At 40.7% G+C, this 22,960-nt stretch overlaps 1 protein-coding gene across 2 annotated transcripts; it reads left to right on the top strand.

Moving 5' to 3' along the window:
- The first annotated feature begins 2,600 nt into the window (after nt 1-2,600).
- On the top strand, nt 2,601-22,327 carry LOC149316016 (acidic mammalian chitinase-like). 2 transcript variants are annotated; one of them, XM_089514615.1, is made up of 12 exons: nt 2,601-2,654; nt 3,232-3,261; nt 4,146-4,175; nt 4,902-5,103; nt 8,295-8,351; nt 10,176-10,341; nt 10,794-10,918; nt 15,446-15,569; nt 16,210-16,392; nt 18,008-18,124; nt 19,584-19,719; nt 21,871-22,327. In XM_089514615.1, exons 2-11 carry the CDS (start codon nt 3,240-3,242, stop codon nt 19,716-19,718), a joined length of 1,161 nt encoding a protein of 386 aa, XP_089370741.1. In that variant the 5' UTR covers nt 2,601-2,654; nt 3,232-3,239; the 3' UTR covers nt 19,719; nt 21,871-22,327. The 2 variants fall into 2 exon arrangements, with proteins under 2 accessions (XP_089370741.1, XP_089370742.1); XM_089514616.1 differs by lacking the exon at nt 21,871-22,327 and having other exon boundaries at nt 18,027-18,124; nt 19,584-19,672.
- Nucleotides 22,328-22,960: the final 633 nt, after the last annotated feature.

Genomic DNA, 22,960 nt, shown 5'->3' with positions numbered 1-22,960 from the left:
TACCCCATAGGTATACAAACCCTCATGCTTAACCACAGAACTATGCCCTTTCACAGCATCTAGGTCATTGCTCTTATTATATAATATGTTTATTAAAATTGTCTTCAGTCACCTGAAGATTGTCTTCAGTCTGGGAATAACATATTGGGAAGGACATCTTCCTTTGGTGTTTCACAACACAGAAGACAATAAATACCAGAATCATATCAGTTCCCAGAGATTGAATCCAGTCTTGAATACAATAGGTCATTTTGTGCTTTGCAGTAAGTCAAGCAAAATGAAGATGGGGAAAGAAGTTGTTCTACCTGCCACCTTTCATTTAGGGAGCCAGAAAGCTGAAAGGTCATCTTGACTGAGGCACTGAAGTGTGAACTTTCAGATACGTGTGATATGATTAGTTCACTACCAAGAATGATTTTTTGAGCACTCATTGCAAAGGGGATGCATATAGAATCTGCTTTATGAATAAGCTGGCTGCAACTGTTATTGCTGATGAAATGCATAATAAGCAAAAGATGTTTGCAGTGTTTAAACCCTTCCCTAAAAAGCTATTATTTACATCAGTGGTCCCCAAATATTTTTTGGTTACTGCCCCCTTTCCTTTTGGGTGACAACCCTAGCAGCCCCAACACCTATTTCTTGGTTACTATGTCTACCTTTGTGCAGCAGTCTGCTGGCCAGTGGCATCTACCTCAGTTGTGCCCAGGTCACCACTGCCGCAATCTCCTCGGTCTTTTAAGTGTGAATATAGAAGCAGTAGCAGCAGTGGGTCAGACCTGCTTCTCCCTCTCACCTACACAAATCTTACAGCAAAAGGAAGGCTGGCTGGCCAGCTGCTCAGTTGCTGCTCCTAGAGTGACTGGGAGCCAGTCAAGGAACCAGTCAAGCAGCAATTGGGCAGCCAGTTACCTTGGGAGCAGCAACCAAGCAGCTGGCTGAACAGTGGCAAAGAAGCCTCTTGCCCATGCTGGTCTGATAGCAAAGGCTGGTGCAGTTGAAAGGCTTTTCAGTTGCTGCTGGACTGACTGGTTGGTTGCTGCCCTCAAGATGACCAGTTGCAAAGGGAGAAACTTCTCCCCATCAAGGAAGGACTCTCAATCTGAGAGAAGTGAAGGACTCTTAAGAAGAGTCAATCCCAGATAGCCCACACTTTCCTTCCCCCAGAAGGGGGAGATGTGTGACTTCCCCACACAGCTTCATGTCACCCCCCCCAAAAAACCCATTACTTCCTCTTCTCTCAGTCTGTCTGACAAAAGAAAGCAGGAGCAGCAGTACAGTGCCAACCTACCAACCAAGCCCTGTTAATAATAAAAAAACATTAAGCAAATATGAACAATCCTTTTTGCAGCTTCCCCCTCCCCCCATTAAGCCAGTTGCTGTGGTCAAGTCTGTTGTTTGTTTAGGTTTAAACACAAACAGAAAATTCAAAGATGTCTTATACTTTAAATATATACACAAAAGAGGCAATTTCCAGCATGTATGGCTCTGCTGTCATGACAAACTGTATTAATCAAAATTCCCTCTTCTATCCAGGAACATGTATGGTTTCCAAATTAAAAGTGAATCCCATCTTTAAGATATGAAAGTTAAGGATGAGGCTAGAGCCCCTGATAGCTACTACTAGACTAGATAATGCTAGAATTTATTTGAAGAGCATTATCACATTGAACAATGTCACACCTTCACAGCTGAAGCTTAGCGTATTTTGCAAAAAACAAAAAACAAAAATTGTGGGGAAATGTCCAGATCTCTTCTGGACTGAAAGGAAGAGGTGTTTGCTAGATCTCGGGTTTGGCCTCTTTTCTAGTTCTGTGGGTGAGACAGAGGCAGGCATGTCACTAGGCAGGTGTGATCTGTGTGTGTGCAGGCCACAGAAGGTGACACCCTAAGGGTGTTTGTGACACCACTGCTTCCCAGACATCTGCCTTTTGGCATAAATGGGCTGTGTGGCATTCACCTGTTTCCCTTTAAAATGCTGGAACTGAGTCACAACTATTGCTATTACATTCAGTGATATATCAAAATTGCGATTGACAAGTAGCATTTGTACAGAAAACATTACTAAGGATTCTATATGGTGTGGTATGGGAGGAGATCAATGGTGACTTGTGACATGAGTTACTGCATTGGGTGGTGCCAACCCATGACACCACTGGACAGAGGAAACTGGACAGGGTGAAATATGTGTGAATACAGTTAGCTCTCCTTATCCACAGATTTTTTATCCATGGATTCAAGCATCTATGGCTTGACAATATTTTTTAAAACGTATACATTCCAAATAGCAAACCTTGATTTTCCATTTTATATAAGGGACATTATCCCTTAGGTTTTGGATTTGTGCCCCAAAATCTCAGGGCCCTGGGATAGTCCTGACCTGGCAACCCTAGCACATCAAGCTGTCTGCTGACAGGTCTTTCATAATCAGTTTCATCCCATACTTCCTGTCTTAACCTGCTCTTTCTTTCTTTTGTTGTCAGGCATTGCCACAGGATATAAACAGTTCCTTCTTGGAAGAGGAAAGTGCAGGGCGTGGACTGTGAGGAAGCACAATTTATACAGAGGTGGGGATGGACAAAGGCATTCTGGTTCATGTGAGAGAGGAACAGCACTTCAGAGAGAGCCTTGCTGTTTGAACTGTAGGATTTTGGCAGGTCTGTGATGACATTAAGAACTGTAGAAAAATAGTTTGATTTGAGTGTTTGAGTTTCGTTTTCTTTGGGTGAAAGTGGTGTTGATGAGAGTTCACAGATGATGTAGAATGGAACTAGAAACAGAATCTGCTGCCTAGAATGGGGATGGAATTGGTTATGAATCTTAGAAACATCAGATAAGATATTAACCTTTCTTCATGCAAACAAGTCAAAGACAAAGACACACACACACACACACACACACACACACACACACACACACACACACACACAAGATGGGATTCATAAGGAATATAAAACCAGAATCAGAATAAACAGACTATTCAGAGAAAGTTCCCTGCAGATTCATGTAGACATATTTAAATATATGAGTCATTCCACAAGAATCCTCCTTTTAATTTGCTAGGATGTTGTCTTCTAATGCAGGTGAAAACATGTTTCTATGGTGCAAACAGAACTAAACATGAATATTTACTCAATTCCTCCATCATTTGGGAATGCATTATTAATTTAGGAGGTTTGCACATGTTTTGTATCCACTGATATGTTTTCTCATCCTCCGCCCCATTTTGTCTAGGTGTAACTATGAGGAAGATACTGTGGGCAGGTGAGTAACCTGAATTATTATTTGAATTTCAGTATAATTAATACTAGTAGCATAGTGGTTTGAGTATTGGACTACAACAATGGAGACCAGGGTTCGATTCCCAGCTTAGCTATGAAACCCACTGGGTCAGATTCGGCAAGTCAAACTCTCTCAGCCTCAGAGGAAGGCAATGGCAAACCTCCTCTAAAATATCCCCAAGGAAACCCCATGATAGGTTCACTTTAGGGTCACCATAAGTCAGAAACAACTTGAAGGCACACAACAAGAAGAAAAAATAATTAATAAGCAAATAAAAACTGATGTTAAATTTATCATTAAAAAGAAAATTACATCAGCTGGGTGGCTGATAGTTAACAAGCTCAGAGCAGACATAATGAAACAATTTCATTTCCTGTTGCAGTCCTGAGGAAAACTCCTCTTTTCTATGTCAATGGAGGAGTTCCATTTCAGAGGGTAATAGCTTCACTACTGTTTGTTGTTGCTCTGTGCCTTCAAGTTGCTTCCATTTTATGTCAACCTTAAGTCAACTCTACTATGGGGTTTTCTTGACAAGATTTGTTCAGAGGAGTTTTTGCTTTGGCTTCTTCTGAAGCTGAGAGAGTGTGACTTGCCCATGACCATCCAGTGGCTTTCCATGGCTGAGTGAGGATTCAAACCCTGCTCTCCAGAGTCATAGTCCAACACTCAAATCACTACACCACACTGGTTCTCATTCACCATTGGTAGAGGAGAGGAAAGCATTACCTTTTCTTCCATAACTCACAAGTACTTTTTATAGCCTCACAGTCCTTCAGGCAGGGTGTCATCTCTCAGCATTTTAGATAGAACAGAAAATAGTTTAAACCCATCCTCTACTGAATATTTCTTTTCTTTTTTCTTTCCAGGGCTCACCATTTTGCTGAATCTGCAGCTTGGTATGAACATTTTCATTTCTATGGACAAGCCAGGAACTATCAGCTCAGTGTATAGGTTGGGTTTTGGTCATTTCTTCAAGCCCAGTTGAAACACATGTCCACTGTGGCTCTTTGGCACAATTCTGCTGTCACACAAATATAAGTCCACTGTTTTCCAGTAAGTTACGGCTAGAGAAGGCAGAAGTTGTAAGGAGGATTTCAAGAGTTTATCCATACTAAATGACCAAATGCGTCCCTACCTCAGGAGGAACCTGTCATTCTTAGCTCACAGTTGACATTTGATTGTGGTGTATGAGCATTGTTTTTGGTAATGTTGATTTTTTTTTAGGTATCCTTATTTTTATCTGTTTATATTTAAAGCATTAAATAGGACCAATGTTGGAAAGAAATGCTGTAATGACATCATAGCTCCAAATGTTATAACAATACAGGAACACTTTAATTTGGCATTACCACATATAACAGGAAGAGCAAATTCATGTTCATCATGTTCTTAGGTTGTTCTTTTTTAAAAAAATATAGCCTTTCAAAGGTTTTGGGCAATTTGTGTTATGTCATTTATATCACGTATTTTCCCAGTGCTCAAAATATGGCACTGCTATTTGTTGTCTCTGCACCCCTTACTCTGTATAAAGATGGTGTATCTGCCAGGGATGACAGCAACTCTAGTGATGAGGGTTGAAACAAAGCCAGTTTTGTCCTCTTGCATCTGCTTTCTCTTTCCAGTTTCTGCCTACAAAATTGTGTGTTATGTCACTAACTGGGATCAGTACAGGGAAAAACCAGCCAAATTCACACCAGAAAATATCGACCCATTCCTGTGTACCCATGTGATCTTTGCTTTTGCTGGGATGGACAACAACCAAATTATCACTAAAGAGTGGAATGATGAAACACTCTACAGACAGCTTAATGCTTTAAAGCACAGGCAAGTAACAATCTAAATAAGAATATTCTTATAATACTGACCCTGCCTACTTGAGTGACAATTGCATCAAATGCAGGAGCATTGCATATTTTAGCTATGCCATGAAGATTTCAAAATGTACACCTATAAATGCTTAATTGTGAATGTGGCAATCAGAAATTTGAAGACATGTGTTTTGTAGAGTACCTATCAGAACATTAGGTTTGGCTGTGGCTCCTAGGATTCTTTCAGATAGGTCCCAGTGGTGCTACCAGTTAAGAGGCACTGTACTCTGCTTTCTCTTCTTTAATGGATTTTTATAGTTAGAAAAATTTACAATGGGAAAACATATTATCAACTGGGCATCCCTTTTAAATGTCCATAAATAAGTTAGGACAATCGTACAATAAATGCCTTTCCTGAATGTACTTGTGGTGGCAAATATATACTTGTTGCTGCCCAAAGTGAGAGCTTGGTTAGACCAGACCAAAGTGAAAAAATCACATTGACCATAGACCAAAGTGGTTAGACCAGCCATGGCTGGTTTGGACTTAAGGTGCTACACTCCTGTGCCGATTACCACTAATGCATTGGCAATATGTATGGGCTCTGGTGGAGGTCTAAATATCCTGAGAACATCAGATCTGACTTGATCTTGGAAACTAAGCAAGGTCAGGCGCTTAGTATTCAGGTGCGGAACTGCCAAGCAATATTTTATAGGAAGGCAATAGCAAAACACCTCTGAGTATTCCTTGCCAAAGAAAACTCTATCAAAGTCATGGGGCTGCCATTAGTCAACAGGTGACACAACACATTCACACAAGCTATGGCAGGATCTTTAGATGTTGTCAGATTTTGGTCCCCTTTAGCTTCAGTTAGAATGGCAAATGGTCAGAAATGATGTGTGTTTTAGACCAACAACACTGAGGGCCATGTATGGGTTACATTTTTCCAGTGACTTGAAAGTGACATGCTACACATATTCTCCCTGCCCCCTTTTCTACTACAGTTCCTAGCCCTAAAGCTTTTGGAGGGCTTTGAAGCACTGTGAAAACCTTTGAATAATGCAAGAATTGTGCCCTAACATCCCAAAGTTTGATCAGTTATCCTTTGAAGACTATTGCATCCACAATCCCTTAGCATGGTCAGTAACAATGCAAGTCAGAGCTGTTCAACAGTGGAACACATTGCCTTGGAGTGTGGTGGACTCTCCTTCTTTGGAGATATTTAAACAGAGGCTGGGTGGCCATCTGTCAGGAGTGCTTTAATCCTGTGTTCCTGAGTGGCAGGGATTTGGACTGGATGGCCCTTGTGGTCTCTTCCAATTCTATGATTCTATGATTCTAAGTGGTTTGAGAAATGATTTCTTAATTTATACTTTCTTGGGTATTAGGCTTGATCCTGGAAAGAAATTATCAGATTAGAAAAAAGCAGCTATATGGTGTTAGAGAATGTCACGCAGTACAGTACTTTCATGACCTAAACCTTGTGCAGTGTTCGCCTTAGTTTAAAATAAGGGGTCGTGTTAATTTTTAGGCTATAAAAGGAATAGAAAATGCAATTCTGTTGGGAACATATGTATGTTTGTTTGTTCTCTTCTGAAGTTATCTGCGGTGGGTTACAGACTGCCGAAAAGCGGCGCTCTGCCGCCACCACCGTTTGCTGCATCCGGGAACCGCAGCAGCCAAACCGCGCGGTTCCTGGAAGCAGCAAAGAAGAAGTGCCAAAATGGCGCTTCTTCTTGAGCCCCGGATGGGACGCCGTGAGGCGCTACTCACGCACTTGCGGCGTCACATCCAGGGCACAACGTGTGGACGCTAAGCATCCAGCACATAAAGATGGCGGCGCCCGTGTGTTTGGGCGCCGCCATCTTTACGCCCTCGTCACGTGCTAGGGGCGAGGCCGGTGTGGACGCTAGGTCCTCGGCCAACCCCTAGCATGTGATGGGGGCGCCGGAAGGGCCCGTCTGTAACGGGCCTGCAAGACCAGCCTGTACAGGTAACTCTTTGCAGTGAAACATCTGTATAACCTTTACAAATATTGTTTGTACATGCTTTAAGATAACCTTTCCCCAATCTGGAGCCCTCCAGATGTTTTGGATCATGCCTTGCCAGCATTCCCAGCCACCATAGTTATTGACCTTGGTAGTTGGAGATGCTGGCAGTTGTCATCTAATACAGTGCTTCTCAAAGTGGTAGTTCCTGGATCAGTTCCAGTCCCTGGTGGGTTTTGATGAAAGAAATAATTGTAGCCAATAGGTACAAATGCAGTACTGACCCTTGGCATTCTGCAGAAAAAATAGTTGCCACTCACAATTCCCCACATCAGATAGTCTCACAAGACTCACATATTTAGTCTAACATATCAGAAGGTTAACTTATCTAACATATCTAGAGGGAACCAGATTGAGGAAAGCTTTCTTCTTCTTTAGTTTATATTCAGTAGCTCTCCCAGTGTGGGACCCAAGATAGTTTATAATGTAGAATAGATTAACAGAGAATATATCTTAAACCAGCCATAGTAGTAAAAAGAAACAAAATAAAATACAAATCAGTTATGTAAACCATCATACCAAAAAGCACTGCCTGAAGGTATGGGCTTTCAGATGCCTAGGCACAAACTAGTTACACAGGATAGTATGTGGACGTTATCAGACAAGGGAAATTGGAAGTATAATCCAATGGCAATCCAAACACAATCATGGGGTTTAATGTTATTGTGTGATAGACTACTACACGCAAATTTGGGCAATGGCATGCTATTTTTGGGCAATGGGAAGCCAGTTCGAATGCAATTCGCATTCACGTAAATTCGCTGAACTAGCAAATTCACGTAAATGCGCTCTGGCCCCACTTTCTTTTCATTCAAAATTAAGAGAAATTCCTCCTGTGTGATAAAGTCCTGTGAGAAATGAGAAAGGGAAGGATCCTTCTTTGTTCCAGTGTTGAAGAACTAGGAGGCCCAAGAACAGGGAAAAACCTTTTTGTTTCTGAATGCTGTGATTCCAGGCTAAATGCCTACTGCTTGAGTATTTCCCAAAGGCTGTTTGGTTCTGATAGCTGCAATGAATATTTACAAAGAGAAAGTGGTCATAGGATGGGTTTGTATGTCTTGTTTTTTAGGTATAGAAAATTTAATTCTGTTTTTATTTTCACAAGATATATATTTATATATATTAATTCCAATTCTCCCCCTCTTTTCTCATTTTCTAGAAACAGCAAGCTGTTGACATTGCTGGCTATTGGAGGGGGAACCTTTGAGAATCAGAAGTGAGAAATTTATCACTATTCTTTGAATAGAAAGAGTCTGTGTAAGGGCTATCTTTTTCTAAGTAGTTATAGAATAGTGCTAACCAGAGCTGGCCCTATGATTGGGTGAATGAGAAGAGCACCTGAGCCAGCAAAATTGGGGTATCACAGACAGTTAGTAAATTGTAGTTATTGTTTCTTCACTGCCAAAGATCAGAAGAGACACTTGTGATATTTTTTGCTTCATATGCCAAAATAAGTGAGAAACTATATGGGAAACAACTCACCTCGTAGTTAGAAGGTGGTAGCACAATTTCTCTTCAGCAATGTGAGTTTTTCAGAGCTTCATGCCTGAGCAATCACACTTGCAAATGAAACCTGTGTTCATGTTTCAATGATCACCAAATAAAGCAAGCTAAATTGCAAAACATGGAGGAGAACACTCATGCTAGAACTGACTGCCTTATGTAGTTTGATCTTAACATCCCTGGCTGATATTATTTTGTGCTTTGATGAATGAATGGGTATCTAGGTGTCTGCCATTTATTGCTCTTCTTCTAGCAGCAATACAGCATAATGGTCTAAGGCACACTGCAGAAATAATGCAGTTTCACACTGCTTTAACTGCCATGGCCCAATGCTATGGAATTCTGGGATTTGTAGTTGGTTGTGGCACCAGAACTCTCTGGTGGCTAAATATCTCAGCCACAAATCCCAGAATTCCATAGCACTGAGTCATGGCAGTTAAAGCAATGTGAAACTGCATTATTTCTGCAGTGCATACTAGACCAATGTCTCAGATAAGCCTGATTCTGAGTGTATTAGACAGCTACTAAACACGGACTCAGGCGCTTTTGTGGCATGCTTGCTCTCTAGCGGCCCATTTATACATAACAAAAACTTTTCAGGTATAGATTTTGTATTTTTTGGTGGTAGAAGGCCCCAGAATGGGGTTTTTTGGAAGTGGGGCAGAACTTACTCACTTCACTGTGGTCTTAATAGAAACCTATTTGGACTGCTCAACTATGCCAATTTAGAGCTGGCATAATTAATTTGCCTACCTTTGCCAGAGTGGGAGGCAGAAAGAAAGGTGCAGCTGAAATGCTTGGAAATAGTCCCCCTTCATCTCAAAAGCCCACAGGCCTTCACAAATACAACAGATCTGCTGCTTCACTCCCCACAGACGCTCATTACAGTTGCTGTGTTAGAAATTTCAAAGGTCCAGGTTAAGGCACTTGGGAGAAGCATAAGTTTGGTGTGGGGGATATGTCTCATTTCTAGAATGTAGTGCTACAAAGTGCTGCAAAGATTAATCATTTATGCTATGCTTCTTTTCAAAAATTATATTGTTTCTCAGTAGTAGCTTGTGTTCTTCCTAGGAGCACTCTGGACAGGATGCATGGTGTGGCCACCAGCCAAAACTCAGCTGCTGCTGCTGCAAGAGCTGAAACCTTTGGAAAAGTGGTGCATTTAGCAAGAAATTTTACAATGGGAGGGGGAAGTTAAGCAAATTAAAAGAAAGAAAGAAAAGTAGGGGTGAAGCCCCAAAGCAATAGCAAGTCTTCCTGTCCCCTCCCCAAACATTGCACTTCTTTCTTTTCATTTTAGCCTCCACTTTGTCTGAACCAGTAATAAATGTAATATTTATTTTATTTTTATTTTTATTAATTCTTAATAAGCAGAAGGATTGGGAGAGTACTGTGATACAAGTTGGCATCACCTCACTGATATCAGAGCTTTGCTGTTTCTGATGATCTCTAAAACTAAGAACAAAATGTGTGCTGATGAATTTTCCCCCATTTTAAAAAAATCTCAGTTCTGCCCTGAAGAATGTATTTCTTCTAGGTTCACCACCATGGTGTCATCTCCGACAAATCGCCAGGCATTCACCACATCAGCAATAACCTTCCTCCGCAAGCATGACTTTGATGGTCTAGATCTTGATTGGGAATATCCAGGTTCCAAAGGTAGCCCTCCAGAGGATAAGCATCACTTCACAATCTTGACTGAGGTGAGAAACTGGCAGCTGGCCAGTTTTCATCAAAGCTTCTGCAGTGGATTTTGAAATCCATGGATTTTGGAATTCCTGAATTGTTATTGTAGCAGAATGACTTTACTGAAAAATGAGGTGTTAGTCCTGCTGGAAGCAAATGGCATCTTTGTTCTCCCCACTCCTAATGTTCATTTGACACTTCAGGCAGAATATCTCACAAGCACCTCTCCCTGTCTTCCTGACAGTAAAAATACAATGCCTTTCTTTTCAAATGTGTTTTTTTCTTACACTACTTGATACTGCATAGAAGTAGGAATTTCAGCAGGTGTTGCTTGCATGACAAAAGCCCACTCCTGCAAAGATGTCCTTTTCTAATGATAACGGTCCAGGTGTTCTATCTTCCTTTGGCATCTGCCAACCTTGACTGGAGATGAAAACAGGACTGATATTTCTGCTCTTTCCCTCTGAAGGAATTGTCAGCAGCTTTTAAGGAAGAGGGGGAAAGAACCAGTCGTCCACGGCTGCTGCTTTCTGCAGCAGTATCTTCCAGCAAACACACCATGGATGCTGGATATGAAGTTGCAGCCCTTGGGAAGTAAGTTTGTCATGATTTCTAGCTGTGACCCATCATGCAGTAATTTCTCTGTTGAATTTGTTGTTGTCGTTGTTCTTAAGTGCCCTCATGTTGACCTGTGGATGAGACATCTCCAAGCACCCCTATTCTCCACTTCTCTGCTTAAGGGGTTGTTCCCACTTAAGATTTGAAACGATTTAAAATACAACGTTTTTAATAAAATCGATTCAAAATAACACTGTTCTTATCCCGCTATCCGAATCGCTTTGTTCATCGTTCCCATCTGGTTATTTAAATCGAAGTTTTTACCTGCAAGCGTTCCTACTTGGCATGAAATCGGTGTTTAAATAAAGCGATTCTTCTCCTCCATACCTTATTTGGAGCTGTCAATCAATAGTACGTCAGAATGACGTAACGTTAATCCGGAATATTTGGAAGCGATTTATCTTTTGGCATTGTTTCCATTTCATTGACAGCCAGGGAGAATCCCTTCAGAGAGCACAGAGATCAATGGGAGAGGCTTCTGGCAAAAAGCGAAGCTCTTTCCAGAGGAACTATGGGATAGGTTTTGGAGGGCAGCATCCTTTCTCCCAAGACAGCCAGGGAGAATCCCTTCAGAGAGCACAGAGATCAATGAAGAAGGAGGCTTCTGGCAAAAAGCGAAGCTCTTTCCAGAGGAACTATGGGATAGGTTTTGGAGGGCAGCATCCTTTCTCCCAAGACAGCCAGGGAGAATCCCTTCAGAGAGCACAGAGATCAATGAAGGAGGCTGCTGGAAAAGCAGGGAGGGAGCACTCTTCCCAAAGATTCTCTTTCCAGGGTTGGAGGAGAAGGCAGATTCCGTTTGAGAAATGGAGGGAGAAAGGCTCTATTCCCCCCCCCCCATTGATCAGAGCCCTTCCTTGCCTGGGCGAGATCAGTGCCCAAGTGGGCAGGGAATGCCTCTTTGAGAGGAGCCTTCCCTTTCTGCCTCTCCTCCGTTAGAAATGGGCTCTCCCCACACAGAGGGGAGGTTGCAATCCACTGGGGGAAGCCTTGAGCAGCCGGGACTTCAGGCGCTTAAAGCGCTGAAGAGATTAAGCGCCTGTAAACCATTAAAATAAAAAATAAAAATAATCCTTATCTCTTATTGAAAGACCACAGCGGACAAAGGGGTGAGGGAAGCAAAAATGGCGACAGCCAGACGGATGGGGACAGAAAGGGCAACTCCCCCAAGGACAGCCCCATCGCACTCCGCTCTTCCCATTCATCTAACGCAATTTCAAAGGCTGTCGTTCCTATTTAAATGCTCTGGTTCCTAAATCGAATAAATGGAAAAACGTAGGTCAGGCCCTAGTGTTTTTTTAACACGTGTTAAATGAGGAAAACTCGAATCAAAATTTTATTCCGCTCTACAATTCGATTTGTAGTGGAGACGATTGCGGGTTGCTCTAGAACCGTTCTAGGTTTAAATCGGATCCTAATAGGAACGCCACTCCTTGGATTCGATTCAGAACGCGGGGTTTCACCTAGTGAGAACAACCCCTAAGTCCTGTAGATTCAGGCCTGTGACCTCCCTAATGGAGTCTAGCCATCTTCCTCTCTTTCTACTGCCTTCCTCCTTTCCAAAAAACCTGACTGGAGGTACTGTAGGGTGTTAATATTACATTAGAAAAACCTTTGATATTTTTGACACTTGAGTAGCTTTAAGTGCAGACTCTTAAACGATAGTCAGTGTCTTCGGCTCCTACATGTCTTTATTATACCAAAAAGGGTTATATTCCAAGGCTGATACTAAACATTTAGTATTCATCATTCAGTAGAGACTGTTATAGCTTTAGCTACATATGAATGTGTACTTTATATCCCCAATGGATTTCAAGCTGTTTTTCCCCCCTGGATTCATGGTGATTGAATATTAGTACACATACTTAGTGATTATATCTTAAGAATCTTGTGTATTTTTCCACTTTCTCTATTTTTTCTTTTTTTCTATTTATAATTTTTTAAAAATCATTTTTTTTAAAATGCCAAATGTATGAAGAATTTTGCAGATTTATGAAAGTTCTTACAACCCCCCAACAACCAGGCAGTTCAAAAGATCCTTCAAGTGGTTATGTGCTGATAATGTGTTTGGTTTTCAGAGACGTACTGTGCTAAAGAGGTCTGAAGATTCTAAACTGCTTTGCTAATTTTGAAGAGGAATCCAGTGAGGCTTTAATACTTTTTTTTTGGTAGCTCCTCCCAGGTGTGTAATTTTATGGTAGCATTTGTTTACCATTATGCCTATGGACCTGCACTGCACTAAAAGCCTTAATTAGATAATTCCATTTAAACTAAATTTAAACTACGGTATTTTAAAGTGGAACAGCAATTACAGTGAAAATAATTCTCAAACATGTCTATAACAAAAATTAAGAACAATAAAAAGGACTTTTTTGGGTATGTTTACAGCAAAAGGAGGAAGAAGGAAATGATAGGACCACTGCACAGAGAAGATGGCAAAATGCTAACAGGGGACAGAGAAAAGGCAGAATTACTCAACACTTTCTTTGCTTCAGTCTTCTCAGAAAAGGAAAAGGGTGCTCAGCCTGAGGAAAAAGGAGCAGAGGACAGAATAGGGGAAATTCAGCACAGAATGAGTAAAGTGATAGTATACCTAGTTAATCTAAACAAATATAAGTCTCCAGGACCAGATGAACTACATCCAAGGGTATTAAAAGAACTGGCAAATGTAATATCGGAGCCATTGGCAATAATCTTTGAGAACTCCCAAAGAACAGGAGAAATCCCAGCAGACTGGAGGAGGGCAAACGTTGTCCCCATCAACAATTATCGTCCAGTTAGTCTGACATTAATACCAGGAAAGATTCTGGAGCAGATCATTAAACAGAGAGTCTGTGAACATCTAGAAGGCAATGCCATAATCACAAAAAGTCAACATGGGTTTCAGAGAAACAAGTCATGCCAGACAAATCTAATCTCCTTTTTTTTTTTTTTGATAAAATTACCAGCTTGGTAGATGAAGGGAATGCTGTGGATATATTATATCTTGATTTCAGTAAGGCCTTTGACAAAGTTTCCCATGACATTCTTGCAAACAAGCTAGTAAAATGTGGGCTAGACAAGGTAACTGTTACATGGATTTGTAATTGGTTGACCGGCCGAAACCAAAGGGTGCTCAACAATGGCTTCTTTTCACCCTGGAGAGAAGTGACCAGTGGAGTCCTACAGGGGTCTGTCCTGGGCCCAGTGCTATTCAACATCTTTATGAATGACTTGGATGACAGAATTGGGGGCATACTTATGAAATTTGCAGATGACATCAAATTAGGAGGAGTAGATAATACCCTAGAGGACAGGATCAAGATTCAAAATGACCCGAATAGACTAGATAGTTGGGCCAAAGCTAACAAAATGAAATTGAACACGGAGAAATGTAAGGTAATGCACTTAGGGCCGAAAAATGAAATACACAGATATAGGAAGGAGGACACCTGGCTTAACAAGACTACGTGTGAAAGGGATCTTGGAGTCCAAGTAGACCACAAGTTGAACATGACTCAACAGTGTGATGCGACAGCTAAAAAGGCAAATGCGATTTTAGGCTGCATCAATAGAAGTATAGTGTCTAGGGAGCTTATCCCATGGCTTACTAAACTGATTTATCTTTATCCATTGTAAAGCTTAATTTGGGTGGCATCCCAATGTTATCAGAAGGTTTTTGCCACCAAATTTACCACTTGAATACAGCCTGGATCCATTCCTGCTTCCAAGAGAGCTCTTTGCAGCTCTTTTTGGATCCAGGAGTTTTCCGAGTTAAGAAAATGGCTGCCAGAGTGCTCCTGGAAGCTGGAATGCACCCAGGCTGTATTCGGGTGGCAAATTCGATGGCAAAAACCTTCTGATAACTGAAGCTACAGGAAAAGAGATTCCACATCAACATTAGGAGGAACTTCCTGACAGTAAGGGCTGTTTGACAGTGGAACTTACTACTTCGGAGTGTGGTGGAGTCTCTTTCCTTGGAGATCTTTTAACAAAAGTTGGATGGCCATCTGTCAAGGATGCACTTTGACTGAGAGTTCGTGCATGGCAGAGGGCTGGACTGGATGGCCCTTGTGGTATCTTCCAACTCTATGATTCTATGGCCCTGTACAGATGGGCCCTTTAGCACGTCCTGGTAACGTGCTAGGGTTGCTTCGGGGCGCTGTTTCCAGACGCCCCACAACCCTAGGACGTCACCAGGATGTCATCGATGGGCGTGTGCAGCAGTGACATGCTCACAGCGCCGCAGGCAGTTTGTGGCAGCGCTAAAAGGAGCCGCTTTTCAGCGCTCCTTTGCTTTTCGTGTAGCCGTGCCATGCAATTTGGTTGCTGCGGCGCAGCTACGCGGAAAAGAGAGGCAGCTTCCAGTCGCCTCTTTCTGGCGGTCTGTGCCCCGCCTATGAGTCTATGTCTATGAACCAACATAATTCTTATTATTACCAATGTGTCTGCTAGATTATAGGATTCATAATGTTAGAAGAAATTGTTTCTTGCTCATGCCATTTATTTATTTTTTTCATTTAGGAGTCTTGATTTTATCAATGTGATGACCTATGATTTCCATGGAAGTTGGGCACCTGTAACGGGACACAACAGCCCCCTCCATAAGGGCTCCCAAAGCTATGACCCAGTTCCTTTCTACAACTGTGTAAGAAGAAATAACAACATGAAATCATATCCTAAAGTCATATGTAAATTATAGTGTTAACTTTTCTATAGGATTAAGTGTAAACCAGATTAAGCCCAACCATGGGAAGGACACAAAACGTCTTATTGTAGACTTTCATTAATCTATCTTCCGTATTTTTAATAGTGAAACCAGCCTGAGTGGGCAGTGCCCACTTTATGGGTAGGGATGCTATGTTCCCATCTCCAAAATGTTTTAGCCACAATTCCCATTAATCTCACTCAATATGGCCAGTGGTAAAGGATTGTCAGAGCTGTAGTCCTGTGAGAGGCCAAACTTTCTCTGTTCCTAGTCTAAGTGGAAGAAGAGAGGGTATTTAGGGGCTGTTGTGCTCTTTTCACACCAGCCCAATTGCAGTAGAAAAATCTACCAATCCGCTTTTCTTTGCCCACAGGTCCAAAGAGTTGTGAAAGATGTAGAGATCCCATAGCACCCTACCAATCAGAAAAGAGTTAAGAAGCCAGCTTCCTTCTACCTGACTTTCTTCTGCTTTCATTTACAGCTTGCCCAGGCGATATTAAGTTTAACACTTCCCCTAACACACATGCCGCAAAGAGGAAAGATGCATAATAAAAATAATGTCTATTTTTCTGTGCTGCAGGAATATGCCATGAAATATTGGAAGGACAATGGAGCCCCACCTGAAAAACTCATGATGGGATTTCCAACATATGGCCGAACTTTCAAACTATCTGGTTCAAATACTGGAATTGGTGCTCCAGCCTCTGGTGGGGGCTCTCCTGGTGTCTACACTAAAGAATCTGGTATCTTGGCATATTATGAGGTAAACGTTTCTACAGAAAATTATGGCAAATATTTAGTAAAATACTGGAGTCAAAGAGCTAGTAGAAAAAATGTGTAGCTGTGGGTTGGGCGAGACAGTGGTTCATATTCCAACAGTTACGGAGATTGGGAAAATATTTTTGTTGTTGTTGTGTACCTTCAGGTCATTTCCAATTTATGGCTACCCTCAGGCAAACCTGTAATGGGGTTTTTATGGGCCTGAGAGTGTGTGACTCACCTAAGGTCATTCAGTGGATTTCCATCACTGAATGGGGAACAGAACTCTGATCTCCAAAAGCATAGTCCAACACACAATCCACTACACCATGCTGGCTCTCAAATCATCTTTACTCAACCAAATTATAATCTGGGACCAGATTATACAGTTGCAATCCTGAGCACTATAATTTTGGGAGCATCATTGAACTCAGTAGGATTTACTTCTGAGGAAACATTGGCTCACACTGTTCACAACAACCCAGGGAGCTGCCATTATGACTATAAAAGGCAGAGGAAGATATACTGCAGGGAGACATGGTGTTATCATGGTTAGAAGGGAAAGCCTGGTTACCTCTAAAATGTCTCCAACTAAATAGCCTCGGCAACAGACCTTGAGCTGAAAATGCTGCTGCTCAATGTCAGGTTGGCGAATAGAACAACATCCTTGATCCAAGCCTTGATCCTGGGTGAGCATGCTGACCTGGCCTGTATTACATGGACTTGGCTAGATGAAATGGGGGATGCGGGGGAGAGATTTAACCTCTCCCAGCTTTGTTCACTTCAGTTCTTTGTGTAGTTGTAGGCAAAGTCTGGGGGATAGAGAGGTAGAGCTGCAGTGGTCTTTTGGGATTCCATCTCCCTCACCAGGTCCCACTGTTTACCAGGTTTTAGTGTCTGTTTCTGACTGCGGGTGGCTGGGATACAATAGAGGTTGTTGATGTTCCACCCACCCCATTGCAAAACAGTCTCCTTTTCTGAGCTGGCTGAGCTGGTCTCAGAGGTGGCGTTGGAGTCCTCTCAGTTTGTTGTACTGGAGGACTTCAACATCTGTGCAGAGACTGCTTGGTCAGGAGCAGCTCAGGACTTCATGTCTACCATTACAACCATGGGTCTGTCCCTCCCAGGTAGTATCTGACACCACCTGAACTGCAAGACATATGCTAGGCAGGATGAAAATGATCTGGGAATGGAGGAATTTTCTGTAGTTCAATTGTCATGGACTGATCATTACTTGATGGGGTTTAGACTCACTGGGACTTAGAACATCTGTAGGAGTTGGGGGACAATTAAGATTGTCCACCCCAGGAGGCTTATGGATCCAAATGGCTTCCTGATGGCTCCTGGAGAGTTCCCTGTTGCCTTGGCAGGCGATCCTATCAGAATATTGGTTGATCTCTGGAAAGGGGAAATGGCCAGGGCAGTGGGCACAATTGCACCTAAGCACCCCCCCGATGCTAATGATGGAACAAGTGAGATAGAACCTAGAATGATGATGGCAAAACATTGGAATGAATCTGACTGAACATGAGCTAGCTATTAAAGTTGGGAAACTTTGAATGAAATATTTTTTGTTTTTGTTCTCCAGTTTCTGTTTTGTTCTCCAATCATTTTGACAGGTGTGTACATTTTTATCAGGAGCTACCAAAGGGTGGATTGAAGAACAGAAAGTTCCTTATGCTTTCAAAAATGGAGAATGGGCTGGATATGATGATGAAAAGAGCTTTCAGTTAAAAGTATGTTCTCATCATTTTCATGCTATGGTTTTTGGACTGGGTCCAGTCAATGGGAATTAAGTTACACATGTCTAAAAGTGACTACATCTGGATCCAAATTTCATATTCTGTGAGTTAGAAAATCACTTAGATTTTAAGTCTTAGAAGAAAAGATGGATGTATCGACTAAGGCTGATGGAAGCTTCCAGCCCAAAAACATTTGGACAGTCACAGTTGCCTACTCTGCTTTAGTACTTAGATGCTTCTGGCTACTAACTAAACCTACTGAATCAATTATTTTTGACCCTTGATCCTCCAGATGTTTCAGACTTCAGCTTCTAGACTGCCTTATCCTGTATAGCCAAAGGTAAAGGATTCTGGGAGGTGAAGTCAAAAGCATCTGGAGCACCAAAAGCTGAGAACTGCAGTACTAAATTATGCTTTTCAGATGCATATATGGATGCAGCAAGCCAGATGTATCACCTGTGGCTCAAAACACTTACTTTTGCAAGCTGCCTGTTCAGAAATAGAAGCACTGGGACTTGCAGCAAAATGCTGCATTGAGGAGTGCCTCCTCTTCAGAATTCAGAATTATCACACTCTAGAATTGTATCACTGTTAATACTATGTTTATATCCTATGGAATCTTGGGATTTGTAGTTTAGAGAAGAGCATTTAGAATTCTCAGCCAGAAAGCTTCTCTTCTGCCTCCCCAAACTACAAACCTCAAGGGCCAATTAGGTTATAACCATAGCAGTTAATGTGAAAGAACCTCAGTCAACTAATCATGCTGTCTTCCAGGATTTTCTATTTCCTTTTCCAATTCCCATCTCAGCTTTCTTGTTGTCATTTCAGTAAAGTCTGTATTTTTGTTTTTTCTGTACTTCTACAAAAGTTGGGAGTTCCCTGGAGTGTGTCAGTACCTCCCCATTGTTTCTCACTGGCCTTGTTTTGAGTACAGGCTTGTTGGCATTCACCAGCTGAATTGACTAAGAAAGAGTGCTCCTCATACAGTACAGAAGACTAAAAGAGAATTGCTTATTTTATTTCATCTGGAGTAGGACAAAGTGGAAAGAAAGATTAAGTTGTTTCAATATAATATTATGCAGTTAGCAGTTTTGAGTGACCTTTGATCAGCCATTGAGGTCCCCAAGCAGGAAAGAGAGAGGATCTTATTTACTGTACTAGGAAGTAGTGCATTGTAGATACACAGAAAATACATTAATGAAGGAGTGTACAGTGATCAGTTTCTTTACATTTTATTCTTAAGTTTATGGCTATTGTGAATGTGCTGCATAACAGTCAGTGTCTGCAAGAAATATGTAATTTATTTTCACTAGCAAAAGGAAGAAAACAAACAACCCACTCTCCCAAACAAGAGACATATTATACAAGAACCGTTAGGTAAATGTTGGCTTATTGACTGCTTAGAGTTTTTTCTTTTTTTCTCTCTTTTTTCTTTTAAAAAACCTGCTTGCAGGCTGAATTCTTGAAACGGGAACATTATGGAGGTGCTATGGTTTGGACTCTTGGCATGGATGATTTCTCAGGCACTTTCTGTGGTCAAGGAGCCAATGTCCTTGTTAATAAACTAAAGGAAGTCCTAGGAAACTGAGGTACTAACAAATTAGGGTTGCAAATAAGTCATGTGTACCATGAAGTCATCAATCCAATGTCTAGTGAAAGACTAACTGCATTAAAGTTTAATCTCCTGCCGTAGTTAAGAATGTTGAACAAGATCTTGTAAACTGAGTTCAAGTCCCCATTGAGCCTAGGTGTTCCTGGGCTAGTCTTACTCATCAAGGTTGCTGTAAGAAGAAAGCAGAGAGGAGGATAGCCATGGATGCTCCCTTGAATTCGCTGGAAGAAAGATGAAATATAACAAAGGACATGCCCAAACTGATTGAAACATACCTAATTTTGTTTGTGTTCTTTCAGATTTTATACTGGCTTAAAATAAGACAACATGGGTAGCAGGGATAAAAATTTTTTGATCGTACTGTGGCTGAAAGAAAATGTTCTGTGATAAACAAAATATCTCCAAAATAAAATCAGAAAGAACAGGAACAAAATCAGGGACTTTCTAGCCTTTTTAATCAGTATGGATGCAAAGAAAGAAAGAAAGATCTCTTTTAATCTCTGGGATTAGTATCAGGTGTATTTATATAACAAACTAAGTAAGACAAAAGCATTTAAAGTGCTTTTTAAAATATCTGCATCCTGTCTCTTAGTTACGGTTACCAAAATTGGCTCTCAACCCAAATAATAATAATAATAATAATAATATGAGTAAATGCTGAAATAAAATTGAAACTGAAGTAAGATTGCAGCAGAAACTAGTTTAAAATGGCAACAATAAAATAATGCAAAAATACCAACTTATTTGTAAGTACAGTGAGCGCTTGATATCTGTTGGGGTTTGGTTCCAATCCATGGGTGTTCAAGGCCCATTAAATACAATAGTGTAGTAAAATGGTGTCCTTTATATAAAATAACAAAATCGAGATTTGCTTTTTGGAATACACACACACATACACACACACACACACACAAATATTTTCAAGTTGTGGATGCTTGAATCCATGGATAAAGAATCCATGGATATGAAGAGATGACTGTACCATGTCCAGCCAATGTTTAATCAGGATTGATCTCAGTATGGCCTCCTTCCAGTCACTTTGGGTTCTAGATTTTAAATAAATGGGACTGTTTTTACTTTTTTGTCCGTCAAAAAATATATTTTCACCCAAATTTATTTGACAAATCAATGTAGGCCAGAAAACTAATTGCTAATCCTAACTAGTATAGAGCTACTGAATCAATAGGATTTACATAAATATTGGACTTTATCGCACTGCCGCTGGTGCCCAACTTACCTCTTCTGAATTGGGCTCAAATTCGGAAGTTACGCTGATTTTATTGCATGGACATTTACCTCAAAATCGAAAGCTTCAGAATTGGAAAAAATGGCTGCTGAAGTGACTTACGAGGCCCAAATTCAACACTGGAGGGAACGAGAAGCCATTTTGAGAAAAATGTCAGTGCAATAAAATCAGCGTAATTTCTGAATTTGAGCCCAATTGGGAAGAGGTAAGCCTGGCACCGGAGGCAGTGCAATAAAGTCCTATTTGCTCTCCAGCAAATGTTTCAGGATTAATTTAGTTGAGGGTAGCAATTGGATTTAGGTCATAACATTTTTTTTAACTGACCATTAGCCAGGCTCCCAAGCTTATGAAACAGAACATTAAAATGTTAAAGAAAGAGATAAAGAAGTGGAAAAGGGAGAAACAAAGAACAACAGTGATTAGCTCAGTTGTCCTGATTTGGGATGAAGGGACAAAGAGCAGATGTATAAGGAGAAGCAAGTCCAGTGGTAGTGGCAAAAGATGAAATCCCATACTGTGACCAAATCCAGATCACATTCTTGCTCATATAGATGATGTATATGTGGTGTGGAGTGGGGTGAGGCATTCATGGGCCAATAACATCCAACAAGTCATATTTGATGGATCATTTGAGGAAGTGTAATACATAGTTGAATTAATTAATAAAGACCATGTTGTTTTGTTGTAGTGTCAAGTAGTCCATAAAAATCTAACTCAAAATGAATTTGCTGATCTTGAAGTTGTCACAGGACTTTCTTGGGCTAAATGATTGTTTAGTAGTTTTTGTCATTGTTTTGGTTGCTTGCTGTATAATCTATAAACATGAAGTCTAGACCAGCACATACCTGACATGTACTTGATCTGCTTGTTCTCCACTCACAGTTCATGAAGAATCCTGACAAGCAACCTGACGAACTGAGTGAATCTTGAGCTGATTCAAACATCTAGCATTTGGGGATTTTGCATGCATTTTAAGTACTATAAAATCTGAAACCAAGACCCGTTCATCTCTGTTGCACCACATATTACCTGTTACTATCAAGGAATGGCTAGATGAGGACACTAGCATGGCCTATGGGGATATAGTAATTTAGGTCTGAGGTCTCCAGCATATGACCTTCTCTACATACAATGTTCCTCTGCTTGAGTTAGCTGCATATTCTGTTTTTATTCTTTTACTTCTAGTCAGATTATCAAGACTATGAGTCTGTAGAACTTGAAAAGTACATGGTTTCATGTGACTGTTTTGATTATGAACTTTGCTCTGAAAAATATAAAGGAATCTATTTTAATGGACTGGATTTATCAATACTGTATTCATTTCCACAATAAATTATTTTCAAATATTAGCACAAAAATATTGCTAGTTATTTCTTTTCTGCATCTAATATTTTTGACTTGAACAAAAGACTGACAAAACATAAACAGCAAAAACAGCTGTTTTGACCAGGGAGAAATTATGAAATCCATGTTAGGGCAATACTTTTATTAGGCCAACCCAAGATCACAAAAATGTGCAAACCTTTGAGATCACTAGATCTCTTCAGACAGTAATATGTTATAAATTATGGGTATTTCCATGTGATATAGGGTGAGTTAATGTGATGCTAAAGTCTGCAGTTTCAAAATCTTGTGATGTTATGGGGAATTAACATTAAAATTAGTTTCTATCAAATAATATGATTAATTCAGTTTACATCTGGAACTTGCTCGAGGAATGCAGAAAAACAATGCTTGACCTTCTATTTATAAACATGTAAAATTCAATTGCTGCTTGGAATTGATAGATTTCTTATTTTGAAAATATAATCCTGCCCAACAATATGTCATGAAAGGGAAATGTTTGACTAGGAACATCTCATGCTTTCTGGATAGGATCAATCCTATGATGACAGCATGGGCATAAAACCATCACACTTTAGCATCATATGAACTGCCTATCAAAATCCTGCTATTTGAGTGACGCATCTTA

Source organism: Sceloporus occidentalis, unplaced genomic scaffold, assembly GCF_023333645.1.
Source record: "Sceloporus occidentalis isolate IW3139 unplaced genomic scaffold, rSceOcc1.0.p SCAF_3, whole genome shotgun sequence".
In the NCBI taxonomy this organism is placed as follows: Eukaryota; Metazoa; Chordata; class Lepidosauria; order Squamata; family Phrynosomatidae; genus Sceloporus; species Sceloporus occidentalis.
This window is presented reverse-complemented; position numbering and strand designations above follow the sequence as displayed.